At 38.0% G+C, this 24,890-nt stretch overlaps 1 protein-coding gene and 1 pseudogene across 6 annotated transcripts in view; both read left to right on the forward strand.

Moving 5' to 3' along the window:
• DMTF1 (cyclin D binding myb-like transcription factor 1) overlaps nucleotides 1-24,890 on the forward strand; it is a 49,409-nt gene that overhangs the window by 23,106 nt on the left and 1,413 nt on the right. For 3 of the 5 annotated variants that reach the window (XM_010859127.1, XM_010859128.1, XM_010859129.1), the window contains 12 exons: nucleotides 39-153; nucleotides 1,024-1,100; nucleotides 6,572-6,729; nucleotides 7,861-7,893; nucleotides 8,781-8,890; nucleotides 11,132-11,360; nucleotides 12,835-12,986; nucleotides 14,255-14,464; nucleotides 20,965-21,050; nucleotides 23,399-23,554; nucleotides 24,063-24,437; nucleotides 24,733-24,880. In XM_010859127.1, the coding sequence (XP_010857429.1) occupies nucleotides 39-153; nucleotides 1,024-1,100; nucleotides 6,572-6,729; nucleotides 7,861-7,893; nucleotides 8,781-8,890; nucleotides 11,132-11,360; nucleotides 12,835-12,986; nucleotides 14,255-14,464; nucleotides 20,965-21,050; nucleotides 23,399-23,554; nucleotides 24,063-24,437; nucleotides 24,733-24,880 (1,849 nt within the window). The remainder of the gene's footprint in view (nucleotides 1-38; nucleotides 154-1,023; nucleotides 1,101-6,571; nucleotides 6,730-7,860; nucleotides 7,894-8,780; nucleotides 8,891-11,131; nucleotides 11,361-12,834; nucleotides 12,987-14,254; nucleotides 14,465-20,964; nucleotides 21,051-23,398; nucleotides 23,555-24,062; nucleotides 24,438-24,732; nucleotides 24,881-24,890) is intronic. The other 2 variants (XM_010859131.1, XM_010859130.1) reach the window with 2 other exon arrangements.
• On the forward strand, nucleotides 15,094-17,519 carry LOC105002495 (annotated as a pseudogene). The gene is made up of 2 exons (XR_826969.1): nucleotides 15,094-15,204; nucleotides 15,335-17,519. The product of XR_826969.1 is annotated as a U4/U6 small nuclear ribonucleoprotein Prp4-like (transcript).

The following is a 24,890-nucleotide window of genomic DNA, read 5'->3' on the forward strand; positions in this document are numbered from 1 at the left end:
TTTTTTTTTTTTTTTTTTTTTTTTTTTGCCTTTTGAAGATTCTACAGAATGAGCAACTAGATGAAATATCTCCCTTGGGTAATGAGGAGGTTTCAGCAGTTAGCCAAGCATGGTTTACAACTAAAGAAGATAAGGATTCTCTAACTAACAAAGGTAAGATATACTGAATTTCAGTGGCCAGTGGCAAAAGTGAGTGTCAAAAAAAGCTTGTAGTCATAAGGATCCTAATTTGGGCCTTCATAATTATGGTTGAATAGTTACAGTAATTTGAACCTAATTGAATTAAATTTGGCTCTGAATGGGACTGGGGAACCAATATTCATTTTACAATAATTGATCACTTGTCCCATATGAAGTAGGTTATAAACAAATGCACAGTGTTACCGTTTAAGTCAATACAGTTATTGCTTATGGAAGAAGGAAGTCAAACCTTTTCAAAGTTCTACTACTAACTTTGACCTGATAAGTTGTTTAGAGGTTTAAAGTAAGTGTTTATAGTGCTACCGCACTTGTAAGGATTACTAGGAAGCTACTTCAAGAAAGTGGGGGTTGTGTATATGCCACTCTGAAGTAAGGAAAGGAAACAAAAAATAAGTAAATAGATTGTTTTCAACCTCGGTACAGTAACTACTCATTAAGAGTGAATTACTCACTCGGTACTCCAATGTTATGTTTACCTTGTCCTAGAATCTTTTATATGTATTTTTTTCCCCATAAAACTTATTTTTCACTGCAGAAATTTTTCAGAAAGTTTTGAGTGTGATTTGGCTTTCACACTTTCTGTAAGTCCTATCCTGCTGAAAGGGTAAGAGATGTAATTAAGACAAAGTATTTTTTATGACTCTCTTACTTACTACCCCTGTTTACTAGGGTCATTTGTATTCTTTCTTAAAAACCAGGGGTCACAGAAGCAACTTTACATAGGGATTTTTCAGATTTCAGATGAATAAGACATTAAATTAGCTATATTCTTTTCTTCTCAAGAATAACATTATCAATAGCATTACTTGTTTTCTTTTAAAGGACATAAATGGAAGCAGGGGATGTGGTCCAAGGAAGAAATTGATATTTTGATGAACAATATTGAACGCTATTTGAAGGTATCTTATGGCATATTTTTTGTTTCACGAATTTTTTGATTGCCAGTTGCAAAAATACCGAAGTAGCACATTTCAGTAATTATGTAATGGAGAATTGGCTAACATGTTGTATCTTAATAATTTCAGTTGTATTATAGTATATTTATACATTTTGAATTCTCAGTTTAAAATAGCTTTATTGCTTTAGGTAACACCCCAAAGTTAAGACAGCATTTTAATAGCCTCTCAGAATCTTAAAGCTCTATCTTTTCAAGCAGCCTATAAATTAGAGTTTAAGTTTATGCTGTGTAAAGCCTAAGAGATGCGTTTTCTTTGAATTTATGACATTGCACTAGTCCTTTCCCTTAAAAAATATTAGTTCATTTTCATATTCAGGCTTATATCCTGTTTCATATTCAGGCTTAGTCATCCTCTTCATTAAAAGACTGATGAAAACAACTTTTAAAGCACTAGAGATAGAAATTGCCTTAATATATAGTGTTGGCCTTTCAAATGCCAACAGTCCATGTGGTAATTCTGAAAACATGTGAAGAATGATACAAGGCTTTGTTTGCACCATGTGAGGGATAACATATTGTGAATTATGCATGAGAACAGAGAAGGAGAAGCTTATTCTCAGGGTTAGGACAGGTACAGAAAATATTTACAAGAGTAAGGATTTGAGCTGAGTTTCAAAGAAAGGGGTAAGACTTAGGAGTAGAGTAGGGCAGAGTACATCATGAGAAATGCTGGGCTGGAGGAAGCACAAGCTGGAATCAGGACTGCCGGGAGAAATATCAATAACCTCAGATATACAGATGACACCACCCTTAGAGCAGAAAGTGAAGAAAAGTGAAAAAGTGATGAAAGTGAAAGAGGAAAGTGAAAAAGTTGGCTTAAAGCTCAACATTCAGAAAACAAGATCATGGCATCTGGTCCCATCACTTCATGGCAAATAGATGGGGCAACAGTGTCAGACTTTATTTTGGGGGCTCCAGAATCACTGCAGATGGTGACTGCAGCCATGAAATTAAAAGACGCTTGCTCCTTGGAAGGAAAGTTATGGCCAACCTAGACAGCATATTAAAAAGCAGAGACATTATTTTGCCATCAAAGGTCCATCTTAGTCAAGGCTGTGGTTTTTCCAGTAGTCATGTATGGATGTGAGAGTTGAACTAAAAAGAAAGCTGAGTGCTGAAGAATTGATACTTTTCAACTGTGGTGTTAGAGAAGACTTTTGAGAGTCCCTTGGACTGCAAGAAGATCCAACCAGTCCATCCTAAAGGAGATCAGTCCTAAGTATTCATTGGAAGGACTGATGTTGAAGGTGAAACTCCAATACTTTGGCCACCTGATTCGAAGAGCTGATTCATTGGAAAAGACCCTGATGCTGGGAGGGATTGAGGGCAGGAGAAAGGGACGACAGAGGATGAGATGGCTGGATGGCATCACCAACTCAATGGACATGAGTTTGAGTACAAACTCCAGGAGTTGGTGATAGACAGGGAGGTCTGGCGTGCTGCAGTCCATGGGGTCGCAAAGAGTCGGACACGACTGTGGGACTGAACTGAACTGAGGGCTGGAGGGAACATTATGAGTTAATGATGTGTGTTGAGGATTTAGAGTTCAAACCCAGAGTACATTAACATAACCCCTTTAACCTGAACCGAAGACAATTGACTGCTAGAACTTGAGCTTTGAAGTTTAATTATTCTCCTATTATTTGATAGTTTATGTGTAATTTTTCACTATTTTAAATACACTGCTGCCTAGTACATCCACATTCTTAAGCTTAATTTTAAGCTACACTCCTTCCAAACTATACTTTATAAATTATAAAGAGAAAAAGGAAGATCCTTCCCACCAAGCTAATTAATTGTTTTAAGAGAAACAGAAATTCAGTGACTATTGAAGTATATCCAAAAGTGTATTAAAAGTTGTCCACTGATCACACACACTTTAGTTAAAATTGGGGAAATGCTACAGGTTTAGTAACCAGTTGGTAAAAAAAAAAAAAAAACCACTGAATTTGGGAAATTAAGAAGCTGATTTCTTATGTAAGAAATCAGAGTAGATGATTTCCAAGGACTCTTCCAACTTGATGGTTAAAGGGCAGCTTTATGATTAAGACCTTTTAGATGACCATTTCATTTGACCAGGTTGTGAGTAGTAAAAACTTTAAACTACAGTAGTTGAAATAGAATTGGCAAAGAAAAGACAGATAAGCAAGTAGTCTTCTGAGGAAGCCTGGTGACTGAATATTGGCTAAGAAAGCAAGTGAGGAGATGGAATAATTTAAGAGTTTTTTTTATTTTAATTGAGGATTTTTATGAGGAGGATGATAGAATTTTCAGAAGTAAGAAATGTCCAAAAAAGATACACTGATCTTGGGAAGAAATAATTTGTTTGATTTTGATTTTTGACTATGATTTTTATGTGGTGCTCTTGCAAGAACATTATGGAGCTGTTTTTAAAGCAATTAATTAGATGTCATATATCTATATTTTGGGTAAAAAGATAAGATACTGTCACAAGGAACTGAGAAAAAGAAAAGTCTTTTCATCTCTCTGTATTATCATCCTGCATCACAGTGCCTTACATCTAGGTACTTGTAAATATTTAGGTTTACTTGTTTCCAGACTTGAAATTGAATAAAAGAATTTTGAAAAAGATTCTAAAATTTAGAAACTTTTTACTGTAAAGTTTAATACAGTCAAAAGAGTATACATAATGCATTTCAGTGTTATTTTACCTGTTTTAAAATTTACATCAGTAGGTTTATTCTCTGGGTATTCTGTAACTGGCTTCTTTTGTTCAGTATTGTGATTTTTGAGATTCGTCCCCTATTGGGTTTTTTTTTAATTGAAACCTGTGTTTCATCATGTGAATATATAAGTTATCCATTCCACAGTTAATGGTCATTTGGGTTCTTTTTAGTTTTTTTCTGTTGATTTGTTTAATAGGGTGGGTGTAAAAGGTATTTATTATGGGTTTAAATTGTGTTTATCTGATTATGTATTGTTATATGCTTGTTGGCCATTTGTGTTTCCTCTGAAATTCCTATTTGTGTCTTTTATCAGTTTTTTCTATGGGGTTGTTCATCTTTATAATTTTCTTGATGTCTTATCATATGCTGGATACTAATGTTCTTTTGGTTGTGTTACAGATATCTTGTCCCAAGTTAGTGGCCTGTCTTTTCATTCTCTCTAGGTATCATTTGATGAAAAAATATTCATTTCAGTGTCAAAATTATCTTTTTACTTTTGTGTTTTTGTGTGCTTTTTTAAGAAATCCTCCTCTGTTTCAGGGGCATAAAGATATTCTCATATAGTTTTGCCTTTCATGTTGTTTTTTTTACTGTGGTTATGAGATAGCGTTTCAGTGTTACTGCGTTGTGGTTGTTTTTGCTTTCTTTGTGTATAGATGACACTTGTTCCAGCATTATTAGGGAATGTCTGTCCTTTTCCAGTCTACAGTACCCATTCTGTCTTAACTCAAACTTACAAAGATGTGTTTCTAGCTTTTCTAATTTGTTCCTAGGTTCTGTTTGATACCTAGACCAGTACAGCACTGTCTCAGAAGCCTTAGTATCTATCTGATGAGGCAGGTCTCTTCATCAGTGTCTTGGCTGTTCTTGGCCATTTGTTCTCCCATTATAAATTTAGATTCAGCTTGCAAAGAATGAAAAACTGTTGTAATTTTTATTGGGATTACATTGAATCTGAATCAGTTTAATAGGAATTAACACTTTTTTTTAATATTCTGACTTCATATTGAAGAACATTTTATAGCTCTCTCTATTAGTTGGGCTTCCCTGATAGCTCAGTTGGTAAAGAATCCACCGGCAATGCAGGAGACCCCAGTTTGATTCCTGGGTCGGGAAGATCCACTGGAGAAGGGATAGGCTCTTCAGCTGGTAGAGAATCTGCTTGCAGTACAGGAGACCTGGGTTCGATCCCTGAGTTGGGAAGATCCCTTTTAGAAGAGAAAGGCTACTATGCACTCCAATATTCTGGCCTGGAGAATTCAGTCCATGGGGTCACAAAGAGTCAGATACAACACTGAATCTGAATCAGTTTGAAAGGAAGTAACATCTTTTTAATATTCTGCCTGCCTACTGAAGAGCATTTTATAGCTCTTTGTTTTAGTTAGTTCCTCTTTAATTTCACTTAATAGTTTTATGTTTCCTTCATAAAGAAATTGCATAATTTACTAAGATTTAGTCCTAATTTTGATGCTATTATTAGTGTACAGTTTTAAAGATTTTTATCAGCTTTGTCTAGAAATACAAATGACTTTGTTAATTTTGTAACCAGCATTCTTGCAAGTATTCTTAAATAATTTTTTCATGGATTTTTGGGTTTCTACATGTATAACATCTGTAAATGATTCTTTTCTAATCTTTATGCTTTTTGTAAAAGTGGGGTGTAGTTGGTGTACAATATTATATAAGTTTCAGGTATACATAGCGATTTATAATATTTAAGGGTTATACTCCATTTGCGATTATTACAGTCTTTATGCTTTTTGAATGTTGGATTTTATGATTGCTCTTTCCATACGTGTTGAGATTTTACTTCTTTCCCTGTAAGTCTACTTGTGTAATTAATTACTACTTTTTGTGACATTAATACAAACTCATTCCTAGAGTAAGCTTACTTTTTGCATTGAGTATTAACCTTTTTATATATTACTGGGTTCAGTGTGCTAAAAGATTTTGAGGATTCAGGTGATATATTTTGATGATTGAACTTGGCCTGAAAAATCTTTTCTGAAATTCTCCCTGTCTGGTTTTGCTTTTAAGATTATGCCAGTCTAATAAAATGAGTCTAATAAAAAACTATCCTTTTTATATATAGGATAGTTTAAAATCAGAATTATGTTTCTCCTAATTGTATAGTAGGATTTACTTGTGAAGTCATCTTGGCCTACTGTTTTCATTGTGGGAAAATTATTAATAACTGGTTAAATTTTCTTCATGGTCTGTGCTTATTAGATTTTCTTTCTCTTCCTGAGTCAGTTGGTAAGTTGACTTTTTCTAGAAATTTATAAATTTTATGTAAGTTTTCAGATTTATTGCCATAAAATTTTCATGAGGTTCAATCTCTAGGCTCTTTTTTTTAAGGTTTGTTGTTAAGTTTATCTTTTTTTGTCTTTTATTTAGTCTTGTGCATCTTTTCAAAGAAACAGTTTTTAGCATTGCTTATCTCTTCTATTTTTGATTATATTAATTTTGTTCTTAAGACTTCTTCCTTTTCTACTTTATTTAGATATAATTTTTTATAATTTTAAAAGTGGTTTGCAGGAATTTATTGAATTATATACAACTTATTTTTGGAGTATTTAAGTATCATTATTTCTTATTTGACTTATTAGCAGTGTTATTTTTCTGAATGCCATTGGTTTTAATATTAAAAAATCTTTTAAAAAGTATAGTATATCCATATGTATTCTATCAGAAATCCCTAAATCAAAGAAATGTACCCACTTAGGCACGCGGAATAAAAGATGCTACAGAAATCATCTTTGAGATGTCAAAAGACGAAAGAAAAGATTTCTACAGGACTATAGCATGGGGTCTGAACCGGCCTTTGTTTGCAGTTTATAGAAGAGTGCTTCGCATGTACGATGACAGAAACCATGTGGGAAAGTATGAAAACTTGTAATACTGCATGTTTTCATGTAACTTAGATGGGAAATATTTAAGGAACTATCATTTTTTAACTAAAATTATGATCAAAGCCTAATTGGAGACAGTTACAAATTACTATTGAGCGATGGGTTAGTATTTTTATTCTCCAAGTACATGTTGTAAATATGGTGAAATCTCATTACAATAAGAATGTAATTTCTCTTGTAGAAATTAGAATCTGAAATACCTTATATAGGTTTGATTTGAGACTTAGCTCAGTTAATATTAAGACATCAAAATCTGCTTTTGAGTAAAGTAGTATTAAAGAAAGTAGTATAAAAGTAGTTAAAGATTTAGGAGATGTAAAAAAAAACTCAAATTCATTGGTAATGTTTTTCCTATTCATGTTTATAGTATAACATTTCCTAGGGCAGTCAGTGACTTTTTTTTTTTTAATAAAAGCAGAACAGAAAATAACTAAATTTCTGGATATAATGCATGGATTTCTGTCATAGATAATATCCAGAGGAAGCCTTCATATCTTCAGTGCAATGATAATAATGGTGTTATTGACATATTTTAAATTTCTCATTGGGAATTTTAGATGGTAGTAGTGTGGCGTATTAGATACTGCTTTTAAAAAGAACATTGCATTGGTTATGTTGAGTACTTCCTACTAAAAAAAAGTCTTGACTTTGGAGCAAGAATATATCAGTTGTCCATGTGTGGGTAGAGAAAGAGAACTTGAATTTTTCAGTGACTTGTAAGAGTTGACCATAGATTTTCTTTTTAGCTCCAGTTTACCATATCGTCATCTTTCAGAATAGCCATGGTATTAGAGTATCTGAATCTAACTGGAAATAACACAAGTGTTAGGCAGCATAGGAGAAAATACGTTTTAAATGTTAAATTTTCCTAGAGAAAATTGTTACAGTGCTAACTTTTATTAATAGCTTAAAATATTTGTGTGGGTTTTTTTAAGGAAAAAAAAGCATGAGTTTGTATTAATCTACTTAGAAATTGATTACTTTAAAAATATTATGAATATGCCAAGTGATTAACATTTGGCTCCCTAAGTGAAATTCTGATTTATATTAAGGCTTTTAGCATTCTTTAATTGATCTTTTAAAAATTTCTTTAAATTTCTAGATATACCCCTGAAGAAATTGAAAAGCTCAAGGAGTAAGTTTGACTTTTTTTTTCCCATTAATTCTTATAGTTGAGTTTTAATTTTCTTTTTTAAATATTTTGTGTTTTCTAAAATTTTATTTTGAAAATGTCAAGAGATTATTGGTAGACTGGTATAACTTAATCCTGCTATTAAGCAAAGTTGACCATATAAAGACCTTGTCAAATCCATAGAGTAGCCATGTCCATAAATTCAGTCTTCTCTTGTTCTCCTTAGACCACTGATTGTGTCCTTAGACCACTAAGGGGTTACAAAAGAGATTAGATGGCCATTCTTGGTAACCTGAAGACTAAATCTGGGGAACTTACATAACCAGGACCAACACCAAGGTTGTGCTAATGGCTTAGTTTAGAATGATTTAGAGTTGGCAGATCTTTCACCGACTATCTGGAATGACTACTTTATACAGTCTTATTTTGTAGGACACATAATTTGGGGACCATAAGTATGGGTTAACTGATTGTGTTGATCATGAAAGGAAAGAAAAAAGGCTGATCCAATTTGTGATAATAAGAACTTGTGAAATTTTTTAGGTGTCTGAGAAGAGCTTGTTAGGAGTACTCAAAAGGGAAAAATCTGGGGATTGCCTGGGATATTGTGTCAGTAACCTGAGGGGAAATTTGGTCTTTTTTGAACACATATCCAAGTTACTTATTTCTTCTCTGACCCAGGAAAAAGGCAATTGCTGCCTGTTTTTTTTCACCCACAGACAACTGTGGACCCCAAAAAAGGCCACACTTTCAAACTTTGGCTCTCAAAGTATTGCTGCCCACCACTTCCAAACCAGTCAAATGGGAAGAAGAAGAATGAAGAATAAATGATGAAATTAAAAGGGAGAAAACAGTTGAACCAAATGCTGATTGGCAGACTCTTGTTTTAGGCTCCGGATAAAGCATGGCAATGACTGGGCAACAATAGGGGCGGCGCTAGGAAGGAGTGCCTCTTCCGTCAAAGATCGGTGCCGACTGATGAAGGACACTTGCAACACAGGTACTGTGATCGCCGCTGTTCCTTGTCACCATTCAGCCCTCCTGCCCCTTCACATACTTCCTTCTCTTCTGTTGTGGAAAGAGCTTTACTACTCATTAAAGTTTAGATTTTTTCTTGTAGTGCCCTTTCTTTTCAACTAGACCCAACTAATCCTTTATTTTTGAGCTTTGTGTAGTAAGGTGATATTTTCATAGGGACACATCTCAGCTTCCAAGGTTTTATTTAGGTCTCGCATGTTTCCATTTTGTAGCAATTCAAAACTGCTGCAGGTAGGAAAGTATTTTTGTCCTATACAGGTACTTTTAAAGCATATGTGCAGGAAGTAATTTTAAGTCCATCTGACTCTTGAACTGATGTTGGCAACAGCTTATCAACTCATATTTATGAAAACCTTTAGTTCAAGCATGTCCCAACTTAGGAAGAAGCTGTGTTCTGAAGGCTGTACATATTTTGCCTATTTCAAACTTGAAGAACTTTTTCCATAGAAAAAAATTGTGATTGGTGTTTCAGTCCCCAGGCCAGACCACAGATACCCAGTTCATGTATACAAATTACTGATTGATGATACTGTTAAACTTAACCTTTGTGACCAACAGTAGTATTTAGGCTCTACTACCAACTCTCACTTACCTCTCTGAACCTGTTTCCTCTGTAAAATGATGAGGGTAGAATAAATGATCTCATAGTTCCCTTTTTAGCCCTCAGATTATCTGAAGGATCCGCAGCCTGTGCTCAGTCTTTCAATTAGAAATAAGTTCAATTAGTTCTCAAGCTAGGCTTGAGCTTCCAGGGAATATATTTTTGACCTCGCCCCCTAAAGTGGAATCAGGAATGTTTCCTGCTTAACCACTCCACCAGCACTATTACCTCTAAGGCAGTGAAAACATAAATTTCACCAGCTCTTATTGTGTAGTGAATGAAGCAGAAATGGGAGCTTTAGGTTTACAGTGGGACCCCAGAGGTTCATGTAAGACGTTGAGCATAGAAGCCTTTTTATGAGCATAATGGAAAAACATTATGGCATTCCCTGATTGCCAGCCTGAAGGAATGCTCTGCCTGTTACCTTTCCTTATTGCTATTTATTGTTTTGGATCAGGAATTTTGTCTTTTGACCACACCATGAGACAACAGTCTGAGTTTCCCCTTACTTTTTTGCCATGCTAAAATAGGAGAGCAGGAACTTTGTCTTGAATCTCTGATATCCAGAAATGTGCTTAGCAGTTGAATGAATGAATCCCAGAAAGGCAAGCACATAGCCTTTTTGAAATTTGCAGCTACTAGTAGTAAGAAAATAGAAACAGAGTGGAAGACATTTTTTAAAGGTTTGCTCTCTTTTTTTTTTTTTGCCCTGTTTTTCTGCTTAAGTTTTTTTTTCTAAAAAGAAAAAGACCAAAGAGAGCATGTGATATTGTTAGTGGGTTTATGGATTCAAAAAAACTGAAATAGAAATAATATGTGTGAATACCAGTCTCAGACTTCTATTTTATCACAGCAGCTTGGAGTTGGGAAAGGAAATGGTATAAATCAAGTTTTTGTTTTTATTGAAATGGATGGGAAGCTACAGGTGGTGTTCTACTTGTCCATCCTCATTCATTCCTGTAAGTAAAGGTCTCTGTTGAGCTTACTACTTCACTTCTGCACAGCAGGGAATCTTTGGTGGGACTAAGAAAAAAGTATGAGTTTCTGTGTCCATCAGGCCATCAATGGAACACTTCCCAATTAGGACTCAGTATAACTTGAGAGAATATAATTCTTTCTAGCTATGTTTTAGATAGTTTTTCTTTCCTTAAAGAGTCAGTTGGTGCTTTCTGTTGGGATTCTATATTTCCATTTGTAGTACTGAGAACCTTTGTTGTGTAGTCGCCAAGCCGTATCCAACTCTTTGTGACCCCATGAACTGTAGCCTGCCAGTCTCCTCTGTCCCTGGGATTTCCCAGGCAAGAATACTGGAGTGGGTTGCCATTTTCTACTCTAGGGGATCTTTCCAACCCAGGGATCAACCCCGCATCTCCTGTGTTGCAGGCAGACTCTTTACCGCTGAGCCACCTGGAAGCCCACTAAGGACCTTACTGGGCTAGTGACTGTATTAGTAGTTACGTATAGGTTTTCCGTATGTCATTCAGAAATAATTCTGACAACTACTGCATACTTCCAATCAGTCCTTTGAAATACAGTGCTGAGTCTGATTTGCAAAATAAGAAAAAGGTAGCAGTGGTCATCTGGATGCTCTCCTTCTTTCAGGGAAGTGGACAGAAGAAGAAGAAAAGAGACTTGCAGAGGTGGTGCATGAATTGACAAGCACTGAGCCAGGTGACATAGTCACACAGGGTGTGTCTTGGGCAGCTGTGGCAGAACGAGTGGGTACTCGCTCAGAAAAGCAGTGTCGTTCTAAATGGCTCAACTACCTGAACTGGAAGCAGAGCGGAGGTACTGAGTGGACCAAGGAAGATGAAATCAATCTCATCCTCAGGTTTGTGTCCTAAATCTTCTCATGACAAAAGCTGCAGAACTGCTGTGGCTGTCTAGATTAACTTTCCTCTTTTGGTTTCCATAGATGCCTGATGTCGGGAAAGCATCTTTTCCACAGAGAGCCACTGTTTAAAATCCTAACCATTTCATATCGAGCTCTTCTTTGGTTTGTGTTTGTTCCTCTTTTAGTGGATTTAGTGCTCGTGCACAGTACCAGATTTGAAGGCGTGGAGACTGAAGTCCTCTCTGTATCCACAGATCAGGTGTGGCACAGGCCGAGGCAGTGCAGCTTCCCACTGTGCCCCGCCCCGTGCCTCAGTCCTGGCTGAGAGGGGCCATGTTGAGGGTAAGAGGGCTGTCAGTCTCCATGCCCTTCAATCTTTGGCTACTGTGCGAATAAGATAACCCACATTAGTTATCTCCCACCTTCAAATTGGACCAAATTAGACGCTTCCATTTCATACATATCCAAAGATGGCTTTTAGGTAATAATCCTAAGCTTATTGTTTTAAATTAGTTGGTTTAAGACTCAGTGGCCAAAAATACCAGCTAGAATTTTTGTGGCTACTCCCAACTGAAAATCAAAATCCTGACAGTTAACTAGAAAACATACAGACCATTAAAACCCCAAATTTAGCTGTACTATTTTGTGTTAATTGTGGGGTTTGGGGTTGCTGCTCAAGCACTGTTTTAACTTTTTATCATTTTCTTTTGAGTTTTATTTTTAATATAGCTTTTCCCCAGCTAGTCATCTTTATAAATAGTTCTTTTCTGAAAGTGAAAGTTGCTCAGTCGTGTCCAACTCTTTGTGACCCCATAGAATTTTGCAGGCCAGAATACTGGAGTGGGTAGCCGTTCCCTTTGGGATCTTCCCAATCCAGGGATCAAACACAGGTCTCCCACATTGCAGGATGATTTTTTACTTCAGCCTAAGCCATCAGGGAAACCCAAGCCACCTGGAATGTGTAGCCTATCCCTTCTCCAGCAGATCTTCCCGACCCAGGAATTAAACCGGGTTCTCCTGCATTGCAGGCAGATTCTTTACCAGTTTAGCTATGAGAGAAGCCCCATTCTTTTCTAAGTAATTTTATTTTACAAGTGGAAGAGCTCAGATCTAGAAAATAGCATTATATAACACACTACAAAACATTATAGAACACTATACAACTAAACCTGTCCTTATTCTGTTCTAACCTTTAGCTCTTCCCTTTCCTTCACAGTTCTGGTTCTGACCATAGTTATGGTTCAGCACATTGGTAGTACCATTAACGAAAGGCTATCACTGTGCTACGTCTTAGCTCTTAGCTCAGGAAGCAGGCCTGCACACCCGCAGTCCATCCTTTCCCGTACCTAGCAGCTCAGTGACACACCCTGCCATTCCCTTTATTGCTGGTGCCATCACCTGTAGTCAGAGGAGGATCCTTGTGGAGAAACAAACATCTAACAGATGCTTATTTTGTAACCTTATTTTGTAGGATAGCAGAGCTTGATGTAGCTGATGAAAATGACATAAACTGGGATCTGTTAGCTGAGGGATGGAGCAGTGTCCGTTCACCACAGTGGCTTCGAAGTAAATGGTGGACCATCAAAAGGCAAATCGCAAACCATAAGGATGTTTCATTCCCTGGTAATGTATTATTTGCTCCTTAAGTCCTTACCTTATCTTAAGTACTCAAGGAATTAGCAGTTAGAAGTTCTTTGCCTCGGCTGAAGAGAGATGAATCATGGTAGATTTTACTTCAACCTCTGTCCTGTTTCTTTGGGTAACAAACTTTCCCTGAGCAGAGTTAATATGATTTGTAATTCTCAGAGTACCAAGGGTGGAATTACACATATTTATACACATTCTTCTCACATAAACTGTGAAGAGGAAATAAATTTCACATGTGTTTTCACTGCATACAAAGATGTAAGAAATTACATTTAAATCAACTTTTATGAACTGAGTAATTTCTAATTACTTAACTGCATTATTTAGAGAAATTCTATGGAGATTTATTTTGTAGAACAAAGGCTGGTAAGTTTCTAATTTCATTTATTGTATAAATCCAGAGATCTTAGGTTTGCTTAAAAGTGAAGTATAGCTTACTTTTCCATTTCACTGTCTATTCTGTACTTAGACACTGAACCAGGTAGTACTGTCTTCGATTTAGGTAATCAAATTCACTCTCACTGATATAGTGCTCCAGCTTCATTTTTGCAAAGGAAAATTAAATGCTGAGGAATTTGGCTTGATGAAAATGTGATTTTTTTCCCCTAAATACCCAGTTACAAATTTATTTTGCATTTTAAAAAGTTAGTATAACCAGGAGAGTGAAGGAATACTAATGTAACAGGAACCCAGCATCACCTGGGATGACTGATGTAGATTATCATGATTAGTAGAGGAGCTGGCTTTACAGGAGCTCAGGTTGTTTGCATACTGCTGTTGGGAAAAGCTCAGCTGCCACTCTGGGGTTGTAAGTTAGATGACAGCCTGCAGTGGCTAAAGCAGTCAAGTGCCATTTGAGTCAGGGCAGGGGGTGGGTACACGATTCATTACTGAATAAAAATAAGCTAGTTAGTTTTCTTCCCAAATAAGAATTTTATCAAGAAGCCCTAAGACATAGAAAATATTGTATTTCCATGTTCCTTACAATGGCTATTAATGTGGCTTTGATGGCAGAACAATATTCGGTTGTGAATTTTTTTAAAAATCTGTTTTGATAACGTTTCCAAAAATTTCCAGACAGGTTGTGGTTTTTAAATATTTTTATTATTATTTTGGTAGGATGTCATCCTATATACAATTATTTATTCCAAATACTTTCCCTCCTTACCCCCCACCTCCCTTGCTGCTTAGATGGTGGTCTGTCGGAGAATCAATGTTCTTTTTGTCTACCCATCTCCCTTCAGTCTTGATAAAAGGTCTTAAACAGTTACATGAAAATCAAAAAAACAACCCAACGCTTTTGGAGAATAAATCAGGACCTGGAGTTCCAAACAGTAATTCCAATTCCAGTGTACAGCATGTTCAGATCAGAGTTGCCCGCTTGGAAGACAATGGTGCCATCTCTCCAAGCCCCATGACAGCCCTACAGATTCCCGTCCAGATCACCCACGTCTGTAAGTAACCTCAGGACTCCTTGCTATTTGACCTGTGCGATTTAGTGAATGGCTCTGACACCTTTCAGTCTTCTAGAATTTTGACAGAAATTTATCCAAGTTGACGAATTAAAGGAGATCTATGGCATTTTATGTTTATTAGCTTGATAAATATTTGCAAAGGATGAATGTGTAACACGAAAGACTGATAACCAACAGCCCAGCCATTATAAACCATTTTAAATCATCTTACTTTCTAGATGTTATAAAGAATTAATGGTTAATAGAAAACTACTTAAAATACTGTCAGGAAAGTAGTGCTCAAAATTTTCCAAGCCAGGCTTCAGCAATACGTGAACTGTGAACTTCCAAATGTTCAAGCTGGTTTTAGAAAAGGCAGAGGAACCAGAGATCAAATTGCCAACATTCTCTGCTGGATCATGGAAAAAGCAAGAGAGTTCCAGAAAAACATCTATTCCTGCTTTATTGACTATGCCAAAGCCTTTGTGTGGATCACAATAAACTGTGGAAAATTCTTCAAGAGATGGGAATACCAGACCACCTGACCTGCCTCTTGAGAAACCTGTATGCAGGTCAAGAAGCAACAGTTAGAACTGGACATGGGCTGGGCACGCAGTGGACGATCTGAAACATAGAGCACAGCTTTCGCTGGGGCTTCACGGCTCCGGAGCCCAGCATGGCTTCCTCACGATCCTCCTCCACGGCAACCAAAACTAAGGCACCAGATGACTTAGTGGCTCCTCCATTGGAGAAGGAAATGGCACCCACTCCAGTGTTCTTGCCTGGAGAATCCCAGGGATGGGGGAGCCTGGTGGGTGCTGTCTGTGGGGTCTTGCAGAGTCAGACACGACTGAAGTGACTTAGCAGTAGCAGTTGTGAAGAAACCACACATCTATTATGGAAGTTTGGAAGAGAAGGAGAGGGAGCATCTGGCCAAAGGAGAATCTGGGCTTTGGGGAAAAGAAGGACTCAAAGCAGGAAACATTAACATAACCTCTGGAGAAGTGTTTGAAATTGAAGAGCACATCAGTGAGAGACAGGCTGAAGTGTTAGCAGAGTTTGAGAGAAGGAAGCGATCCTGGCAAATCAACATTTCCACAGATGACTCAGAGGTCAAGGCTTGCCTTAGAGCTTTGGGGGAACCCATCACACTTTTTGGAGAAGGTCCTGCTGAAAGAAGAGAAAGGTTAAGACGTATCCTCTCAGTGGTCGGTACCGATGCCTTAAAAAAGACCAAAAAAGATTATGAAAAATCAAAGAAGTTCAAAGAAGAGTATCAGCAGACCTGGTACCATGAAGGACCAAACAGCCTGAAGGTTGCTAGACTGCAGATTGCTAATTATTCACTGCCCAGGGCAATGAAATACTTAGAAGAGGCCCATCTTCATAGATTCCTGAGACAACTAGAACCTCCCAGATGCAAGAGCTGCACAAATCTCTCTGATCTTTGAATAATTTCTGTGGTCAGATTGGGGATGATCGGCCTATCTCCTACTGTCACTTTAGTCCCAATTCCAAAATGCTGGCCACAGCTTGTTTGAGTGGGCTTTGCAAGCTCTGGTCTGTTCCTGATTGCAACCTCCTTCACACTCTTCGAGGCCATAACACAAACGTGGGAGCGATCATATTCCATCCCAAATCCATGGTCTCCTTGGACCAAAAAGATGTCAATCTGGCCTCTTGTGCTGCTGACAGTTCTGTGAAGCTGTGGAGCCTTGACAGTGATGAAAGGTGGCAGATATTGAAGGCCACACAATGCATGTGGCTCATGTAATGTGGCATCCATCAGGACGTTTCTTAGGTACCACCTGCTATGACCGATCATGGCACTTATGGGATTTGGAAGCTCAAGAGGAAATCCTGCATTAGGAGGGCCACAGCATGGGTGTCACACGTATGACATTGCCTTCCATCAAGATGGCTCTTTGGCTGGCACTGGGAGACTGGATGCATTTGGCCGAGTTTGGGACCTGCGCACAGGACCTATCATGTTCCTAGAAGGTCAGCTGAAGGAAATATATGGAATAAGTTTCTCCCCCAATGGCTACCACATTGCAACTGTCAGTGGTGACAACACCTGCAAAGTGCAGGGCCTTCAACAGAGACGTTGTGTCTATACCATTCCTGCCCATCAGAACTTAGTGACAGGTGTCAAGTTTGAGCCTATCCATGGGAATTTCTCACTCACTGGTGCCTATGATAACACAGCCAAGATCTGGACTCACCCAGGCTGGTCCCCTCTGAAGACTCTGGCTGGCCACAAAGGCAGAGTGACGGGCCTAGACATTTCTTCCGCTGGGCACCTCATAGCCACTTGTTCCTATGACAGGACCTTCAAGCTCTGGATGGCTGAACAGGCAGGACCATTGAAGGAAGGATTCAAGCCTCTCTCTCCCTTTAGAGCCATTTTCAAAAGAAAGGAACTGATGTGTTTTGTTCTGTCATGTATTTTGCCAATTACCATGTGTATAGATCCTCAAAAGAATTGAATTTCTGTCTCAGCTCCCACTTCAGGCAAGCAGCCCAATCCCTGGGTGTTGGTCAACCCCTTCCATGGTTGAAAAATTTTAGTTTTCATCTTCAAGCCCCTCCATGAATGTTATAGACATTGTTTTTATTAATCTTTTGTTTGAATGCCCTCTTGCTTCCCTCAAAGCACTCAGGATTTTTACTTCTTGAAACCTGGCTTTCCATTACCTGGTACGTGTTTCAGAACTCCATGTGACCCAGAGAGCAAGATGGCCGTGCTCTGTGCAGGAAGCCCTCAAGTAGAGAAACACATCTCACTGTGCGCTGGCTGAACAGTACCTGACAGAGGGAGAACCCTGAGAACGGAAGGCGAAGACGTGGACCACAGCTGTGTCCTGGGTGACTCAGTAGACATTTTACCTCATTCTGTTGAGTTCACTTGGAACGATAACTGCATCGGGAAGTTCAGAACTGAGCATCTACCTCTTCAGAAAATGTCTTCCATTTTTGCTTTGAAGTTTGGTATCCTTTGTGTTACCCCAAAGCTAGGCCATTGTGTCAAGATTCAATGAAATTTTTAGAAAGACAAAAAAAAAAAAAAAGAACTGGACATTTAACAACAGACTGGTTCCAAATAGGAAAAGGAGTACGTCAGGGCTGTATATGGTCACCCTGCTTATTTAACTTACATGCAGTACATCATGAGAAACACTGGGCTGGAAGAAGCAAGAGCTGGAATCAAGATTGCTGGGAGAAATATTAATAGCCTTAGATATGCAGATGACACCACCCTCACGGCAGAAAGTGAAGAGGAACTCAAAAGCCTCTTGATGAAAGTAAAAGAGGAGAGTGAAAAGGTTGGCCTAAAGCTCAACATTCAGAAAACTAAGATCATGGCATCTGGTCCCATCACTTCATGGGAAATAGATGGGGAAATGGGAAACAATGTCAGACTTTATTTTGGGAGGCTCCAAAATCACTGCAGATGGTGACTGCAGCCATGAAATTAAAAGATGCTTACTCCTTGGAAGGAAAGTTATGACCAATCTAGATAGCATATTAAAAAGCAGAGACGTTACTTTGCCAACAAAGGTCCATCTAGTCAAGGGGATGGTTTTTCCAGTGGTCATGTATGGATGTGAGAGTTGGACTGTGCAGAAAGCTGAGTGCCAAAGAATTGATGCTTTTGAACTGTGGTGTTGGAGAGGACTCTTGAGAGCCCCTTGGACTGCAAGGAGGTCCAACCAGTCTATCCTAAAGGAGATCAGTCCTGGGTGTTCATTGGAAGGACTGATGCTAAAGCTGAAACTCCAATACTTTGGCCACCTCATGCAAAGAGTTGACTCACTGGAAAAGACCCTGATGCTGGAAGGGATTGGGGGCAGGAAGAGAAGGGGACAACAAAGGATGAGATGGCTGGCTGGATGGCATCACCGATTCAATGGACATGAGTTTGAGTGAATTCCAGGAGTTGGTGATGGACAGGGAGGCCTGGCGTGCTGCGATTCATGGGGTCGCAAACAGTCGGACATGACTGAGCAACTGAACTGAACTGAACTGAAGCAAGGACATAGAGTCCCTACGATGGCACATCATTTGTAGTAATTCTCCAGAAGACATACAAATGAGGAATGGATTTGCGGTGAAATGTAGAAGAAATGGGTTTTGGTGAGGTCAAAAAAGATTCTCTTAAGGGAGTAAAGACCCAGTTTCCTACAGGGATTGTTTTGTTTACCTCTTTGGTGTAAACAGAGAGGCTTCCCTGGTGGCTCAGTTGGTAAACAATCTGCCTGCGATTCGGGAGACCTGGGTTTGATTCCTGGGTTGGGAAGATCCCCTGGAGAAGGGAATGGCTACCCACTCCAGTACTCTGGCCTGGAGAATTCGATGAACCGAGGAGCCTGGCAGGCTACAGTCATGGGGTCACAAAGAGTAGGACACAACTGACTTTCAACTTTCTCTTTTCCTTAGCCTCTGACATCTTGTGCTTAATGAGATGAGTGAGTTACAGGGAGAGAAGTTTATTTTCTAAGATCTAAGCCAAGTTGATCTACCTTTCTTTCTATTATAGAGGGACAGAAAAGGAAAGAATGAGGATAAAAATCTCAGAACCATATTATTATTTCATTTTTATCCCACTTTTTCCCCCTATACAATGTTATTTGCCTATGGAAAGGCCATTGCTAAGAGTTTTTCAATCACTGGGTGTTATTCTCAGTCCGGGGATTATTGGCATTTTGAGTGGGACAGTTCTCTGTTGGCAGGATATCCTCCTACACACTGCAAGATGTGTAGGGTCCCCTGACGTCAGCCATAAAATGCCAAACAGTGCTTTCCAGTCAGTATGACAGATACAGGCAACTTACATGTTTTCATATGTACTCTATGGTCCCATTTGAGAATCTCTGGACCACTTAATTGGCATTATTAACACTGTATTTCTGGGAATTCCATGGCAGATGTTTAAATTAATTATGCTTATTAAAGTTCTAATTTAAATGTGCATATTAGCTTTAGCTTTAAAACATGAAGAATTTGTTTTCTTTAACCCTGCTTGTTTTGTTTTATTTTATAGTCTTGAGAATTGCAAAGCAACTGAAATTACTAATCCACCATAAATATGAGAGATTCTGTTGGCTAAAAATTATTTATGCATGGAGAAAGTTATAATTTTCCTTGGCTACTAGGTTGATAATACTTATTGGGAAAATAGCAAACATTTTATAAATGGTGCTTTAATATTCATTCACAGCATACTTTTTTAAGTATTAGAATAATTTTATTTCATCCAGTAAGAAATACGGGTAAGAGTTTTACAAGACACCCATTATTCTTGGCATTTGAGCTAAAATCTCATGATTGTTTCTTTATTAGAGGTCAGGGATGCAGACTATTTAGGTTCAGAACAGTACATATATGTTAGGCTTTGCAGGCCAAGGCCAGATAGATCTCTATGGAATTTTCTATTTTTGTTTTTACACAATCCTCTAAAAATGTAAAAACCATTCTTAGCCTTGAGCCACATTTGTCCACAGCCGTAATTTGCTTACCTTTGATTTAGGTTATTTATTTTAAATCAAATTATTCTAAGTATGATCTTAAAAATCCATGAACTAGTAAGAAAACAGAAATTAAGTGCATTTCTCTTAAACTGAGAAGTATTATAGTCAGAATGTAATAAACAATAAATGTTATACATTAGAAGTCAATTTCAAATCATTTTCCACATGGATGTACCTACAAGTGGGACTCAAAGCACCAAAAGAGCTCACATTTCTTCTAGTTTGCTGTAGTTCTGTATAACCTTGAGCAGACACGATCTAGTCTGAGCTTCAGTTGACACACCTGTCTGATCTCTAAAGTGCTGTTCAATCGCCCAGTACAGTCATCTGAAACAATACTGTATGTATTTCATGTTTTTGATCCTTACAACTACTGTATGAGATAGAGAGGGCAAGTAAAGTCTCTGAACATTAGTTTGGATTAAAGTAAGTTACTTGCTTGGATTTACACTGCCAGAAGTGACGTCACTAGAACTAAAACCTAGTGTTCTCGGACATCTCTATATTCCAGACATCTATACCATCTTACCAAAAGATACAGGAACACGTGGCATTTTATCAAGTTCCTGTATCTTTGCAGGTTAGCCTTAGTGTATTCCTCTTTCTTACTAACATTAGAAATATCTTATGATCTATGCCAGGGTTAGCAAATTTTGTCTCTGTCGTAGCTACTGAACTGCCCTTGCAGTGCAAAAGCAACTACAGAAAATGCGTAACCAGGTAGGCCTAGCTGTGCTCCTGTGATACTGCATTTATAAAACTGGCAGTGAGCTGGCTCTGGCCGTGAGTCATGGTTTGCTGACCCTTATCTATGCCATCCCAGAGAGACCCATTAGATTTCTTATCTCTTATTAAATGATGTGGGTTTCCAGGCCAATTATTCGATATGAAATTGCCCTCCTAATTAATTGAATATACTAAGGAAATTGAAATTTAAAAAGTGTTCTATTGTCCTTGTTGTTACCACAGCTTCAGCAGACTCCGCTGCTGCTACTGTTGACTCGGAAACAATAACACTAAACAGTGGAACACTACAGACATTTGAGATTCTTCCAGTGAGTAACTACTTTAAAAAGCCATATGATGTATAAGATCAGTTGGTATCGGTTTTAGAAATATTACATAAGCAAATGAAATATAAAAATTAACCTGATTGTCAGTAAGTGTAACTATATCCATGATTTTGGAAGCCAGATGGTTAGAAGACAACATAAATCAGACTTCTACTTTTTATAATTAATTTTAGTCTTTCTTTTTCAATCTGATATAAACTAATAACATCTTTTTCTTATATAGATGAAAATGACAAGGCTAACACATAGGGTACATGCTACGTATTTTTATCGAGTTATAAACAAGTTCATATTGGTTGAGGAAAAGTTTATGGAATGAATTATCTTACAGAGTAACACTGCACTAGCCATTGAGGATACAGGATTTGAAAGTCCTGGTCATAAATGATGTAGCCTCTTAGGCAAAGAATCTTGCAGTCCCTTAAAAGGTTAAACATATAGTTACCATATGACCCACCAATTCTAACCCCAGGTATACCTAAGAGAAATGAAAACATTACGTCCATGTACATGAATGTTCATAACTAAAAAGTAGAAATAATCCAAATGTCCATCCACTGATAAATGGGTAAATAAAATGTGCTAGAGACATACAAATGATTATTTGGCAGTAACAAATATGCTACCATAAGGATGAACCTTGAACCTTATGCAAAGTGAAAGAAATGGGACACAAAATATATAGTTCAGGGCTCCCATTTGATACGTCAAAAGTAGGCAAACCTGTAGAGACAGAACATAGATTAGATGTTAACTATACTAAGAGATGGGGATATGTGTGCTAATTTAAATGTAATTTCTTTGTGGCGGGGGTTAAATTTAAAAACAGCCCCAGTTCTTTGCCTGATTTCTAAAATAGGTAAACCCAAAATTATTGGCTCAGTTTTCGTGAAGAAAATATTTTATTTAAATTATGTCAAGATTTCTTTGCTGTGAAAAATATAAGGAGTATTAGTGCATGAGTTTATTTATATCCTATACACAGCCAAATCTCATAACGGCCCACAGAGCAAAAGATTCTCTTTTGGAACTTCTACTAGGCTGCTTGGGTAACCTAAGCCTCGGTTTCCTAATTCAGTGGTCTCCGCTGAAAGTCATTCGTCACAGGTACAAAACAGAAATTTGTTTTACCTTTTTTTGCCACCTTCCCCCTGGCCAAATAAATAATGTATACACATATATTTGGGGTACGTGTTCATGTTTTAACTTATGAGGTCACATTCAAAGATTTAGAGACTTCTATCCTAATTTATTAATAAAGCATAATAGTGCCTCAGCTCTGAAAATGTATAAGCATTAAATGTATTTAAGTATATTAAAATATGCATATATGATATACATGTACATATAAAGTATTTACTATACCACCTGATGATATGAATAAATACAACCTTTAGAAAAAGTCAGCTTTCACTTTTATGAAGAGGGAGAGAGAGAAGTGAGTTAGTCCCCTGTGTGTGCCAGGCACCATCACAATCATTTCTAATCCTCAACAAACCTTTCTGTGAGAAGTAGTTATTATCCCTGCTTTCGTGTTTAAGAAACCTAGACTCAGTGAGTCAGGAGCCAGTAGAGCTGCTGTGAAGGAAGTCCACAAGACCGCGTCGGACTAGAGACCAGGATTTAGGACCTTCATCTCCAGCTCGACCTGCACATGCTCTTCCTTCAGAGTTTTAGGGTAAACCAAACTCACATTACCATGGAGAATCTTATGGTTGTGAAACGTGTGTTGCTGTTCAGTAGTTTTGTTACACTTCCATAAAACATCTCAATATACTATCAGTTAAGCAGTTTTCAATTAGGAATTTTTTCTTTCAGCAGAAGACTAATTGCTATTTCTGTACATTTTCTCCTAACATAAAAATTTTCTAAAATTATACTATGAAAAAAAATCTATTCAAGTAAGTAAACACTGCCATAGTGCCTTTTCAAAGATGTTTTTAAGGGGGAGACTGCTAGGTTTTATGTGCTGCAGAGAAAGGATAAAGAGGGTGTGCTGGGTTACTGCGCTGGAAACAGTGGTTTATGAGGCAGTGTCTTGGACTGAAATTGAGCTGAAACCAGACCACAGACACACAGGGTGTGAAGAGGAGAATCAAGGCCTTGCCTCTCTGTTAAACCTGCAGGCTGAGAAATGACTTAAAACACATAAATAGTCCAGAATACTAAGCTTTTTATTTTATTATTTGCACCCTCATGATTGGTATCAAGTACATTTGTGGCTGGTAAAGTCCCCATTTTGGATGTAAAGCTAGACATAGTGAGCACTAAGTCTGCTTACTGAGTGGTATGATGCACCCGTGTTGACCTTATTTTTCTTTTTCCTTTAGTCTTTCCATTTACAGCCCACTGGCACTCCAGGCACCTACCTGCTTCAGACAAGCTCAAGCCAAGGCCTTCCCCTCACTCTGACTGCTAGTCCCACAGTCACCCTGGCAGCTGCTGCTCCTGCTTCTCCCGAACAGATCATTGTTCATGCTTTATCTGTATGTCATCTTACATAAATTGCTTGATTTCTCTAATTTCTGTAGAAAAGACTGGCTAAACTGATAAGTGTCACCAGAGATAGAACTCATACCTTGGGGGAGGAGGGAGATAAATTTTGAGCTCTGAGACTTCAGGATCTGTTAGGGACCAGAATTAGTTGATACATAATACTAAGAGCCAATACTACTGTAATCCATGGATTTCAACTATTCTTCTACCACTGTTGTCCCAGGAGCATGTTTTACACCTTCACTGGGGTACTTCCCTCATTCCTGTACATGAGATGGACATACATTAGGGGAAAGGGGCTCTCAGGAGCACAGGGGCCCAGATAGGTCAAGAAACAGGAATTCTAGAGGAACATGGTGAGAACACTGCAGATCCAGAGGTGAGAGGCATGGAGGGGACACCAGGGTACCACGTGTAAATGTCATTTGTTGTCTGTCACTTTAGGCTGGTACGTACTTTTTCATCTTGCCACTGATTGTTTTTGTTAACATTCTATAGCCAGAACATTTGTTGAACACAAGTGACGTCACAGTGCAGTGTCACGCACCAAGAGTCATCATTCAGACAGTTGCCACAGAGGACATCGCCTCTTCCATATCCCAAGCAGAACTGACAGTGGATAGTGATATTCACTCATCTGATTTTCCTGAGCCTCCAGATGCCCTAGAAGCAGACACTTTCCCAGACGAAATTCATCAGCCTAAGATTACAGTAGAGCCGTCATTTAATGATGCTCATATATCCAAATTCAGTGACCAAAATAGCACAGAACTGATGAATAGTATTATGGTCAGAACAGAAGAAGAAATCTCTGTCACCCACCTCAAACAAGAGGACGAACCCTCCCCGTTAGCCCGGGCTTATGTTACTGAAGTAAGTTGCACTTAAACAGCCTTAAGCCTCAAACCTGCAGTTTGGGAAAAGCCTAGAGCAGGACCTGTCACTGAATTGGTTCTTTTAAATTATTTTTTTGCTAGTATGTAAAACTTCCGAGTGTGAGGTTATTATTATTTTTGTCTGTTTAAGACCTTAACTTTGATTTCTTTATATTCTAACTTTAAAGTAGGATAGTATTTGAAAGTCCTTTCAAGCCTAAATGTGTTTGGGGACTTAAGGGAAACAAGGAATATGAAACAGAATCTGTTTCTGTTTGTTTGTTATTACTTAGGATTTAGGGTCTCCTACCATAGAAGAGCAAGTTCATCAAACAACAATTGATGATGAAACGATACTTATTGTTCCTTCACCACATGGCTTTATCCAGACATCTGATGTTATAGATACTGAATCCGTCTTGCCTTTGACAACACTAACAGGTACTGTAAC

Source organism: Bison bison, unplaced genomic scaffold (assembly GCF_000754665.1).
Source record: "Bison bison bison isolate TAMUID 2011002044 unplaced genomic scaffold, Bison_UMD1.0 scf7180017864454, whole genome shotgun sequence".
In the NCBI taxonomy this organism is placed as follows: domain Eukaryota; kingdom Metazoa; phylum Chordata; class Mammalia; order Artiodactyla; family Bovidae; genus Bison; species Bison bison.